General features: G+C 47.5%; 1 protein-coding gene across 2 annotated transcripts in view; it reads left to right on the top strand.

Moving 5' to 3' along the window:
* LOC140065474 (uncharacterized) overlaps positions 1 to 13,144 on the top strand; it is a 40,758-nt gene extending 27,614 nt beyond the window's left edge. For both annotated transcript variants that reach the window (XM_072113072.1, XM_072113074.1), the window contains exons 3-5: positions 10,842 to 10,988; positions 12,223 to 12,363; positions 12,542 to 13,144. In XM_072113072.1, the coding sequence (XP_071969173.1) occupies positions 10,842 to 10,988; positions 12,223 to 12,363; positions 12,542 to 12,735 (482 nt within the window). In that variant the 3' untranslated portion in view covers positions 12,736 to 13,144. The remainder of the gene's footprint in view (positions 1 to 10,841; positions 10,989 to 12,222; positions 12,364 to 12,541) is intronic.
* Positions 13,145 to 13,490: the final 346 nt, after the last annotated feature.

A 13,490-nucleotide genomic window follows, 5' to 3' on the forward strand; every position in this document is an offset into this window, starting at 1 on the left:
AAGTATGAACAAGTTATTAGTACCGGAAGATGGTGAAATCAAGATTTTTTTTTCGTACATTAGGTATTAATTTTTCTAAATGTATCAAAACTAGAGATGAGCGAGCACTAAAATGCTCGGGTACTCGTTATTCGAGACAAACTTTTCCCGATGCTCGAGTGCTCGTCTCGAATAACGAACCCCATTGAAGTCAATGGGAGACTCGAGCATTTTTCAAGGGGACCAAGGCTCTGCACAGGGAAGCTTGGCCAAACACCTGGGAACCTCAGAAAAGGATGGAAACACCACGGAAATGGACAGGAAACAGCAGGGGCAGCATGCATGGATGCCTCTGAGGCTGCATAATCGCACCATTATGCCAAAATTATGGGCAACAGCATGGCCATGACAGAGTGACAGAATGAAGCTAGATAGCATCTAAAACATCCAATAATTGACCCTGACACTATAGGGGACGGCATGCAGAGGCAGCAGCGGCAGGCTAGAGAGTGTCATGGCGACATACCCTAAATGGACTCAGGCTTCAAACCAATGGGTGGCAGAGAGGAACCAAAGGAGGTGAGCAAGAAGCGCTCAAATAATATCGGTACATGATAAAAGTTTGCCAGTATATTTTGTGGATTACACAGCAGGGTGGCGACAAAGTTAACATGGAAGCCATGAAAACAACCCAAAATTCTGCCTGACACAGCTCGTTTGATAAGGGGACCATGTATGGAGGCAGTGAACTAGTAGTAGATTAAAGGTGCTGCAGTTAAAACTATGTTAGTTGGATCTTGGCATGGAGCTGGCGCTCCGCTGCCAGGCGAGCTTTCGCCAATCCAAGCCCCTGTCTCTAGGCTACTCCCCAAACAGCACTTCTAAGAACCTTTTGTATAAGATCAAGTGTAGTAGCGTTCTTATAAGTTTAGGATATGGCGGGTGAGGGGAATGTAAACAGATGCGCAAGAAGCGCTGAAATAATATCGGTAAATGATAAAAGTTTGCCAGTATTTTTTGTGGATTACACAGCAGGGTGGCGACAAAGTTAACAAGTTTGTTGTGGAAGCCATGAAAACAACCCAAATTTCTGCCTGACACAGCTCGTTTGATAAGGGGACCATGTATGCTTACAGTTCATGCCAGTAGCTGCACTGGCTGCCAGTCTCCTTTCGAATAGTTTAAAATAATAACCCTCATCCATAAAGCTCTGTATAATGCTGCACCCCCCTACCTCTCCTCTCTTATCTCAGTCTATCGCCCAACCCGTGCTCTTAGATCCGCCAGTGATCTTAGATTAACCTCTACCCTAGTGCGGACCTCCCACTCGCGTCTCCAAGACTTCTCTAGAGCTGCACCAATTCTATGGAATGCTCTGCCCTGGACTATCAGACTAATACCTAACCTCCAAAGTTTCAAACGTGCTCTTAAAACCCATTTCTTTAGGCAAGCCTATAACACTCATTAACTGCATGAAGTTGTAACTCTTCTACTAACCCGTCCTGTGTCGTCCTCCCATCTGTTATCCAGCAACCAACAGGCACCAGACTTCTCTACAGTCCCATTCACCCTGGACCTGGTATATAAGATGACGGCTGAGTGGTTCAAGCGACAGCAATTCCATTTATTATATTTTGTTCTATTCCCTAAGAAGAATGGCTTGACCATTAAATATTCTTTTACCTCGTGTTACCCCATCATCTTCATAAACCGTAAGCTCTGGCGAGCAGGGACCTCACTCCTGTTGTTCCATACAAATGTTGTGCTCTGTTACATTACATTTGTATTTGTTTCCTATGATTTGTAAAGCGCTACAGAATATGATGACGCTATATAAATAAAGATTATTATTATTATTATGGAGGCAGTGAACTAGTAGTAGATTAAAGGTGCTGCAGTTAAAACTATGTTAGTTGGATCTTGGGATGGAGCTGGCGCTCCGCTGCCAGGCGAGCTTTCGCCAATCCAAGCCCCTGTCTCTAGGCTACTCCCCAAACAGCACTTCTAAGAACCTTTTGTATAAGATCAAGTGTAGTAGCGTTCTTATAAGTTTGGGATATGGCGGGTGAGGGGAATGTAAACAGATGCGCAAGAAGCGCTGAAATAATATTGGTAAATGATAAAAGTTTATTAGTATATTTTGTGGATAACACAGCTGGGTGGCGACAAAGTTAACAACTTTGATGTGGAATCCATGAAAACAACCCAAATTTCTGCCTGACACACCTCGTTTGATAAAGGGACGATGTATGGAGGCAGCTATATGGACGACTTTTGGAGGTAGCAATGGAGACAACGTGTGGAGGCTGCTATGGAGACAATTTAATTTGGATAGTGCCTGTATGTGGCAGTCCCAAAAATTTTTCAAACCAGAGGAGCAGGTAGGTGGCCCTCCAGAAAAATAGAATAGATTGAGTGCCTGTATGTGGCAGTCCCAAAAAGTTTTCAAACCAGAGGAGCAGGTAGGTGGCCCTCCAGAAAAATAGAATAGATTGAGTGCCTGTATGTGGCAGTCCCAAAAAGTTTTCAAACCAGAGGAGCAGGTAGGTGGCCCTCCAGAAAAATTGAATCGATTGAGTGCCTGTATGTGGCAGTCCCAAAAAGTTTTCAAACCAGAGGAGCAGGTAGGTGGCCCTCCAGAAAAATGGAATCGATTGAGTGCCTGTATGTGGCAGTCCCAAAAAGTTTTCAAACCAGAGGAGCAGGTAGGTGGCCCTCCAGAAAAATGGAATCGATTGAGTGCCTGTATGTGGCAGTCCCAAAAAGTTTTCAAACCAGAGGAGCAGGTAGGTGGCCCTCCAGAAAAATAGAATAGATTGAGTGCCTGTATGTGGCAGTCCCAAAAAGTTTTCAAACCAGAGGAGCAGGTAGGTGGCCCTCCAGAAAAATTGAATCGATTGAGTGCCTGTATGTGGCAGTCCCAAAAAGTTTTCAAACCAGAGGAACAGGTAGGTGGCCCTCCAGAAAAATTGAATAGATTGAGTGCCTGTATGTGGCACTCCCAAAAATTGTTTAAAACAGAGGACCGGGTCGGTGGCCCTCCAGAAAAATTAAATGCATAAAGTACTATAGCTAGAGCCAGTGGGCCCTGTCAAAAAATAGCCAGTTTCCTCTGCTTTACTGTACAAAGAGGAGGAGAAGGAGGAAAATGAGGAGGAGGAGGAGTGGATCAATTATTCAGGTTGAGCTTCCTTCACCTGGTGGAGATTGGAAATTATGAGAAATCCAGGCTTTATTCATCTTAATAAGCGTCAGCCTGTCAGCGCTGTCAGTCGACAGGCGTGTACGCTTATCGGTGATGATGCCACCAGCTGCACTGGAAACCCGCTCGGACAAGACGCTAGCGGCAGGGCAGGCAAGAACCTCCAAGGCTTACAGCGCCAGTTCGTGCCACATGTCCAGCTTTGAAACCCAGTAGTTGTAGGGAGCTGTGTGATCATTTAGGACGATGGTATGGTCAGCTACGTACTCCCTCACCATCTTTCTGTAAAGATCAGCCCTACTCTGCCGAGACTGGGGACAGGTGACAGTGTCTTGCTGGGGTGACATAAAGCTGGCAAAAGCCTTGTAAAGCGTACCCTTGCCAGTGCTGGACAAGCTGCCTGCTCGCCTACTCTCCCTCGCTACTTGTCCCGCAGAACTACGCACTCTGCCGCTAGCGCTGTCAGAAGGGAAATACTGTTTCAGCTTGTGAACCAGGGCCTGCTGGTATTCATGCATTCTCACACTCCTTTCCTCTGCAGGGATGAGAGTGGAAAGATTTTGCTTGTACCGTGGGTCCAGGATTGTGAACACCCAGTAATCGGTGCTGGAATAAATTCTTTGAACGCGAGGGTCACGGGATAGGCAGCCTAGCATGAAATCTGCCATATGCGCCAGAGTACCAACGCGTAAGAATTCACTCCCCTCACTGGCCTGACTGTCCATTTCCTCCTCCTCCAACTCCTCCAACTCCTCTTCTTCTGCCCATACACGCTGAACAGTGAAGGACTCAACAATGGTCCCCTCTTGTGTCTCGCCAACATTCTCCTCCTCTTCCTCCTCATCCTCCTCCACCTCCTCCGATATGCGCTGAGAAACAGACCTAAGGGTGCTTTGGCTATCAACAAGGGAATCTTCTTCCCCCGTCTCTTGTGACGAGCGCAAAGCTTCCGACTTCATGCTGATCAGAGAGTTTTTCAACAGGCCAAGCAGCGGGATGGTGAGGCTGATGATGACGGCATCGCCACTGACCATCTGTGTTGACTCCTCAAAGTTACTCAGCACCTGACAGATATCAGACATCCACGTCCACTCCTCATTGTAGACTTGAGGAAGCTGACTGACCTGACTACCAGTTCTGGTGGAAGTTGACATCTGGCAGTCTACAATGGCTCGGCGCTGCTGGTAAACTCTGGATAACATGGTCAGTGTTGAATTCCACCTCGTGGGCACGTCGCACAACAGTCGGTGAGCGGGCAGTTGGAGGCGGCGCTGCGCTGCCCTGAGAGTGGCAGCATCTGTGCTGGACTTCCTGAAATGCGCACAGATGCGGCGCACCTTCGTGAGCAAATCAGACAGATTGGGGTATGTCTTGAGGAAACGCTGAACTATCAGATTTAACACATGGGCCAGGCATGGCACATGTGTCAGTCTGCCGAGTTGCAGAGCCGCCACCAGGTTACGGCCGTTGTCACACACAACCATGCCTGGCTTCAGGTTCATCGGTGCCAGCCACAGATCAGTCTGCGCCGTGATGCCCTGTAATAGCTCTTGGGCGGTGTGCCTTTTATCGCCTAGGCTCAGCAGTTTGAGCACCGCCTGCTGTTGCTTAGCAACGGCACTGCTGCTGTGCCTAGAGCTACCGACTGATGGCGCCGTGCCCACGGATGGTAGTTCGGAGGAGGAGGTGGAGGAGGGGTGGGAGGAGGAGGAGGCATAGTAGGCCTGAAACACCTGGACCGAGGTAGGCCCCGCAATCCTCGGCGTCGGCAGTATATGACCAGCCCCAGGGTCAGACTCGGTCCCAGCCTCCACCAAGTTAACCCAATGTGCCGTCAGCGATATATAGTGGCCCTGCCCGGCAGCACTCGTCCACGTGTCCGTGGTCAGGTGGACCTTGTCAGAAACGGCGTTGGTCAGGGCACGGGTGATGTTGTCTGACACGTGCTGGTGCAGGGCTGGGACGGCACATCGGGAAAAGTAGTGGCGGCTGGGGACCGAATACCGAGGGGCGGCCGCCGCCATGAGGTTGCGAAAGGCCTCGGTCTCTACTAGCCTATAGGGCAGCATCTCCAAGCTAAGCAATCTGGAGATGTGCACATTAAGGGCTTGGGCGTGCGGGTGGGTTGCACTATATTTGCGTTTCCGCTCCAGCGTCTGGGGTATGGAGAGCTGAACGCTGGTGGATGCTGTGGAGGATCGTGGAGGAGACGATGGGGTTTTTGTGGCAGGGTCCTGGGCAGGGGGCTGACTATCAGCTGACACAGGGGAAGGAGCAGTGGTGTGCACGGCCGGAGGTGAACGGGCTTGTTGCCACTGAGTGGGGTGTTTAGCATTCATATGCCTGCGCATACTGGTGGTAGTTAAGCTAGTAGTGGTGGAACCCCTGCTGAGCCTGGTTTGGCAAATGTTGCACACCACAGTCCGTCGGTCATCCGGTGTTTCCTTAAAGAACCTCCAGACTTCTGAAGATCTAGCCCTCGCCGCAAGAGCCCTCGCCATGGGAGCTTCACTAGTCGACACATTTGGTGCTGATGCACCAGCTCTGGCCCTGCCTCTCCGTCTGGCCCCACCACTGCCTCTTCCAACCTGTTCTGGTGGAGGACTCTCCTCCGTCTCAGAAGCACTGTGTTCACCCGGCCTCTCAACCCAGCTTGGGTCTGTCACCTCATCATCCTCCGATCCCTCAGTCTGCTCCCCCCTCGGACTTCCTGCCCTGACAACAACTTCCCCACTGTCTGACAACCGTGTCTCCTCATCGTCGGACACCTCTTTACACACTTCCACTACGTCAAGAAGGTCATCATCACCCACAGACTGTGACTGGTGGAAAACCTGGGCATCGGAAAATTGCTCAGCAGCAACCGGACAAGTGGTTTGTGACTGTGGGAAGGGTCCAGAAAACAGTTCCTCAGAGTATGCCGGTTCAAATGCCAAATTTTCCTGGGAGGGGGCAGACTGGGGGGGAGGAGGCTGAGGTGCAGGAGCTGGAGGAGTGGCGATTTCGGTGACATGGGTGGACTGCGTGGAAGACTGACTGGTGGACAAATTGCTCGAAGCATTGTCAGCAATCCACGACATCACCTGTTCGCACTGTTCTGGCCTCAACAGTGCTCTACCACGAGTCCCAGTAACTTCAGACATGAACCTAGGGAGTGTAGCTCTGCGGCGTTCCCCTGCTCCCTCATAAGCAGGTGGTGTCTCACCCCGGCCAGGACCACGGCCTCTGACCCCTGCAGTAGTTGGACGCCCACGTCCCCGCCCTCGTCCTCTACCCCTAGCCCTCGGGTTAAACATTTTTAAAATGAGAGTTATAGCTTTAATTTTTTTTTACCTTTTTTTTGTGTTTTTTTTTTTTTTTTTGTGTTTTTGAGTTTTTAAAACCAAACAATGCTATCCTATTGCTATGGCTATTTTCTAGCCAAGTATGAAAGCACACTACTATGCCAGATGAGATGACACTGAGTTATTAAACAAAATAAACGTAAAATAAAAAAGGACAAATGGCAGACTGTGCCTAATTGAAATCCAACCCCTACTAAATTTTCCCACTTCGGTCTTTGCAATGGATATGTGCGTCACTAAGCGCAAAACACAGAGGTCGCAAGTCTCACTACAAATTGCTCACAATTGGCTAGTAGATGCACTGCAGCAAGTACAGCCACCAGCAGATCAACCAGAAATCAAATATATAACGCTACTGTAGGCGTAAGCCGTTTGGATTCTCCTATGGCTATTTTCTAGCCAAGTATGAAAGCACACTACTATGCCAGATGAGATGACGCTGAGTTATTAAACAAAATAAACGTAAAATAAAAAAGGACAAATGGCAGACTGTGCCTAATTGAAATCCAACCCCTACTAAATTTTCCCACTTTGGTGTTTGAGGTGGATATGTGTGCCACTAAGAGCTAAACACAACGGTAGCAAGTCCCCCTGCTAATTCCTCACAAAATGGTACTAGATGCAAATAAAAAAAAAAAAAGTAGAACGTTATTGTAGCCCTAAGAAGGGCTGTTGGGTTCTTGGAGAATCACTCCTGCCTAACAGTAAGCTAATAGAACACCCTAACGCTATCCCTGACCAGCAGCAGCTCTCTCCCTAGCGGCATCCAGACACAGAATGATCCGAGCAGCGCGGGCAGCGGCTAGTCTATCCCAGGGTCACCTGATCTGGCCAGCCAACCACTGCTATCGACGTGTAAGGGTACCACGTCATGCTGGGTGGAGTGCAGAGTCTCCTGGCTTGTGATTGGCTCTGTTTCTGGCCGCCAAAAAGCAAAACGGCGGGAGCTGCCATTTTCTCGAGCGGGCAAAGTATTCGTCCGAGCAACGAGCAGTTTCGAGTACGCTAATGCTCGAACGAGCATCAAGCTCGGACGAGCATGTTCGCTCATCTCTAATCAAAACATTATAAAACTTACATAAATTTGCTATCCGCATGGTTGTACTGACCAAAGAATGAAGGGGAAATGTAATTTGGGGCACACAGCCGAAGCCCACAAGAATATGGTGCAAATGCATTTTTTTCACTTTCAATCCGATTTCACTCAACTTGGATATTTTTTTCCTACTTTCCAGTACAAGGCATGGAATACCATCATTATGTATTGCACAGAAAACAAGCCCTCTCACAGCTCTTTACATGTAAAAATAAAAAAGTTATGGATTTTTGAAGGCGGGGAGTGATAAATGAAAACTCGAAAATGAAAAAAAGCCTCGGTGTTCAAGGGTTAAGTAAATTAGTTTCCTCTAGGAAGTAAATAAGCAATGCAGGATTCATCCCAGGATTCTAGAGTAAATCTTCTCCTGCCAAGGCTCCCTCCGTGTAGCTACTACTTTGCCAGTGGAAACGGAGTTGGATAAGAGCCAGTTGACAGCAGTAATCTCTTCTGGAATAGGGAGACACAGTCCCCCACACCACATTTAAAGGGGGCAGGGTGTGACATTAAGGAGTGGGGTAAGTGAGCAATAGGTTCACTTAAAGGAGCTGACTCATTCACGCGAAAGAGCTGTCTCTTTATGCCGATGTGCTTACAAATAATGACCTGCAACACCCTTGACAATGCATGAACAGGCTGGTAGTTGCGAATAGCTGCCTCTCCAGGTCAGGAGCTGTGAGGGGGAATCATGATCTCTCTAGGATGTTAACATTGTGATATGTGACTGTCCAATTAAATTCTTGTAATACATGCTGGGAGCTGATTGGAGAGGTGCTATTACCTGATCATATAATATAAGACCCCTGCTGGGCGAAAGCACAGGGTCTTAGCTCTCTGTCTTTAGTCAGAGCTAGAGATGAGCGAGCACTAAAATACTCGAATGCTCGTTATTCGAGACGAACTTTTGCCAATGCTTGAGTGCTCGTCTCGAATAACGAGCCCCATAGAAGTCAATGGGAGACTCGAGCATTTTTCACTGAAAGAACACATTGAAAGAAGAACACTGAAGAACACGTTGCAGATGTTTGCAGATGTTTTCACTTAAAGAACGCATTGAAAGAACACAGTGAAGAACACATTGCAGATGTTTCCATACATCTGCTAACTTACCCGAAGACACGCATGCCGAACGGTGTTCTTCACAATAGTATGTGAAGAACAATATGTGCGAAGAACACATTGCAGATGTTTCCATACATCTGCAATGTGTTCTTCACACATATTGTTCTTCATATACTATTAAGAAGAACACCGTTCTGCACGCGTGTCTTCGGATAAGTTAGCAGATGTACGGAACATCTGCAATCTATTCTTCACTGTGTTCTTTCAATGTGTTCTTCACTCAAATGATCCTGTGTTCACTGTGTTCACTGTTTTCATTGTATTCTTCACTGTTCTTCGCTGTCTTTAAAGGGCACCTACCACCACGAATCTACCTATAAAGGTAGATCGGGTGGTAGGTGGATGTATGGGACGTGAGGATAGCCCTTTTTAGAGCTAATCCTCACGTCCCCGCTAGCGTACCATAAACTTTATTGCCCTAATATGTTAATTTAATTAAGCGGCTACCGGGGCGTGGAGTAGCCGGACACGAGGCTACACGGCGCGGCTACTCCACGCCCCAGTAGCCGCTTTCCCCCGCCTACCCTGTGATCTTCGGCGCGCAGCTCGTGGCAGCTGCGCGCCCTCGTCCGAGAAGCCGGAGTTCTGCGCATGCGCAGTAACTCCGGCCAAGATGCGCGATCTCGGGAACGAGGCCGGAGTTACTGCGCATGCGCAGAACTCCGGCTTCTCGGACGAGGGCGCGCAGCTGCCACGAGCTGCGCGCCGAAGATCACAGGGTAGGCGGGGGAAAGCGGCTACTGGGGCGTGGAGTAGCCGCGCCGTGTAGCCTCGTGTCCGGCTACTCCACGCCCCGGTAGCCGCTTAATTTAATTAACATATTAGGGCAATAAAGTTTATGGTACGCTAGCGGGGACGTGAGGATTAGCTCTAAAAAGGGCTATCCTCACGTCCCATACATCCACCTACCACCCGATCTACCTTTATAGGTAGATTCGTGGTGGTAGGTTCCCTTTAATAAGTAAATGCTCGATCTCGAGCAGGGGAAATATTCGTCCGAGCAATGAGCCGTTCCGAGTATGCTTATACTCGAACGAGCATCAAGCTTGGACGAGTATACTCGCTCATCTCTAGTCAGAGCATAAAGTCTGCAGACAGAACCAGAACTAATGGTCTGTCTGCCACAGCCACTGTCCTAATTCCAGGAACTTCAGGTGCCTTAGGCCTAGTGCCTAGCACATAGGGCAAGTCCAAGCTATAGGTTATGTGACCGGAGCCTGTGCTGAGTTGCTGAGCTCTGGTCACATGACCTTCTTTCGGCCCGGAGCTACAGCATTGAAGATACATGAGCAGCTTGCAGTTCCCAGCCTCACATCTCCAGGAGGCGCCACCTCACCTCATCAACTCCTCACCCAGCGTATAAGAAGACCGCCTAAAATGAGTGCCCAAAATGAGACCCAAAACACACTAGCTTTTCCCAAAGTGCCAACACGGAAATTTAGGCAGTAACAAACCTATTGCTAACAGAATTTTTGAGCTCCAATCCGACCGTCCACACCTTCTCTCTCTTCGGACAGGACTAAGCAGCACAGGATGGGTCACTTTAGAAAAGCAGGGCACTTCTTGGACTGCCTGAGACTGCAGGGTGGTGCCATGTCTGGCAAACTGTGTGCCTGGGAGACAGCCTGTGTGGCAGCATAGATGCCTCCGAGTGCCATCTCTGGCACCAGTGCCATAGGTTCGCCACCACTGGCCTAGATTGACAAGATTTTCAGAGGGTAAAAGGTCTTCTTAAACACCGGAAAATATGCCAAATTATTACGTTTTTTGATCCACCATGAGAAAGAGTTAATAAAATTTCAACAGCCCAAATTTGCCCCTGGATTCCCCGTCCTCTGCTCTGCCCAAAATTTTTGCGGACAGCCCAAACTTTTGTTGCTAAAAATTGTCTTAGGCTACATTCACACGACCGTATGGAGGACGTATATACGGTGTGTTGTGGCTAATATCCAACGATGCCGCCATTTATTGTATGTGTATATAATTGAAAGATCGACTGGTTTTATAGGTGGCAAACACTTTGTGACCAGCTTTTCATCAGGGAACGCTCCCAATAACAATTTTTGATCATAAAAAAGTCTCTTTTAATTATTTCTAGCTTGGACAACGAATCCATCTGTAGTCAGGTCCTGCGCACATCCATCTGCATGTAACTACAAGGGCAGCTTATCCATGCAGTATGGGAAAGCCAGGAGCGCCACGTCCTGCTGTTCTACTGACCACTGTACTCCTTCTCTTCCTTCATGTAAGTCATCCATTTCAGTTTTTTTGCTATATCCTGTAGTTTAGTTAAAAAAAATTATTTAATGGCTCCCGGTCGTAGCTCAGTCCCTGCTCCAGCATAATTACTAATGTGCGCAGTAAAGTGTGGGACCATTGCTCAGTGGTGCACAATATTCAAGGAAACTTACCACTTCGGATCTACCTATAATTCCATCTATAGTAGAATAGCCCTTTTTAGGGCTAATCCTTTAGCCCCCGCAAATCTTTTATATTTTTTAATTGCCCTAATATGCAAATTTACTAAAGAGCCTACTGGGGCATGAAGTAGCCGTAGCTGAACGCGGTGGCCGGCCAGTAGCTGAATGCACAACAGCTTCCCTGCCCCTGTTTGTTTATAATTAGATCAATCAGACAACCTAGGGTTAAAAACCCCCAGGGAGTGTGACAAATAGTTAACAAAAAAAAAAAAAAAAAAAAAATCAAAAAGTAGAAATTCAAACAGTAAAACTCATAAACAATTGAGCATAAGCCGAGGGTAGGAAATGCATTGGTCCCAGCCTTCCCCCATATACAGCCAACCAGTGCATGCCCCCCAGTATACAGCATGCAGCCCCTGCTCCCCAGTATACAGCCAGCAACCCCCTGTCCCTAGTATACAGCCTGAAGCCCCCAGGATATAGCCCCTGCCCAGCCTATAAGAAAAAAAAAGTGTACTCACCTTCCGACGCCCCCCTGGGAGGTCCTCTTCTGTCCAACGATATTCCGGCTCCATGCAGTGCCACACGGCGGCACCACATGGAGAGAGGGAGCCGGAACATCGCTGGACAGAAGAGGACTTCCCGGGACGGGACGTCGGAAGGTGAGTACACTTTTTTTTTTATAGGCTCGAGTATAAGCCGTTATACTCGAGTATATGTGGTAAATTTGGTATCCCTGAGGGTGCACATTGAAAGCTGTAAAATCCAAACCCACAAGAAAATGGTGCAAACACGTTTTGTCACCAATCTTACTGCATTTGGATTTTTTTCCAACTTCCCAGTACACGGCATGGAATATTAAATACTTACACAGAAAACAACCCCTCACGCAGCTCTTTACATGGAAAAATAGAAAAAGTTTTTGAAAGATAGGAAGTGAAAAATGAAAATGGAAAACCCAAAAAGGATCTGGATGGTAAGGGGTTAATCAATGTGGCCCAGTACCTGTCATGAGAATTCATTCTCTTTTATTCCTCTTCTTCTCCGGTTTGGTCCTAGATCCTAGACAAGACTCCACCCCTAATGGAGTGACCTGTAGATCCTGCATGTCTGATGACTCTACCTGGTGTGACACATCAGATACCATACAATGCACCGGGGATGAGAACATGTGTCTTCTCCAGACCGCACAAATGACAGGTAACAAAATCTTTCTTACTTCACTGCAAATGGCCCCATTGTTCTCCTAGAATATAGGACCTAGATTGCTCCCCCACTTCCTGCGGGCTGTGCCCCCCCTCCTGATAAATACCCCCCGCCCCAATGTCTAGTATAAGGTATAATACTGTGTAGAAAATCCTTTTTTTAATCTTTTCAGGATCCATGTCATTGTCTTCAGCTCTTCGGGGATGTGCCACAAAATCTTACTGTGACTTTGGCAGGCAGTCTCAAACTATTCAAGGCACAACAATCAGTTCCAATTACACCTGCACCAGTGATGGAATAAGCGTCCATGAGGTCCTCCTGACTCCGGCCGTTGTGTGTCTTCTACTGCTGAAAGTCTTCTTCTAACACTTCTCAGGAATTCTTGGATGAATGTAGCCAGGGAAATATTTCTTAGCTTAAATATCTGAAAACACATGTTTAAAGGGAACCTGTCAGCATAAAAATTGACCTGATAAACCACTACCAGTATGTTCATATGCAGCTGACACACCTTCCAAATCATTTCATGATCCAGTGTGGTGGCATTGTCCAGAAAATTTACTTTGAAGTGAGATGTAAATTGATTGTATAAAGTCAAGGAGGCGGAGAGTTTAACTCATTAGTGACCACCCATACGGATTTCTCCATTGGTCACTAAGTGGCCTTAGGCTAGGCCGCCGGGTTTCTCTGTCAGCCTAACCTATGGTCTGCATGGGCCCCCGTGCTGGGAAGAGCAGTGCCCCGGCTGTTTTATCACAGCCGGGACCCTGCTCTAAGAGTCAAGAAAAAGTTAGTGGAGTCAGAGTATGGTAAAAGTAATAATTTATTTTTTTTTGGTACAAAGGTTTTAAATTTTTGGCAAAATCTATTAGCACCTAATAAAACCTATATAAATGTGGTCTCCCTGTGATCGTACCAAACCAATGAATATATTAGAGATGCCATTTGGATTGTACAGTAAAAGATGTAAAAACAGAGTCAGAAAATGGCGCAAATGCGGGTCCCTGTCAATTTTACCAAATTGTATTTCCACTTCCCAGTACAAGGGATGGAATATAAAAAATCAGCACTAGAAAGTACAATTTGTTACACAGAAATGAAGCCCTCAAATAAAAATAAAA

Source organism: Engystomops pustulosus, chromosome 6, assembly GCF_040894005.1.
Source record: "Engystomops pustulosus chromosome 6, aEngPut4.maternal, whole genome shotgun sequence".
In the NCBI taxonomy this organism is placed as follows: domain Eukaryota; kingdom Metazoa; phylum Chordata; class Amphibia; order Anura; family Leptodactylidae; genus Engystomops; species Engystomops pustulosus.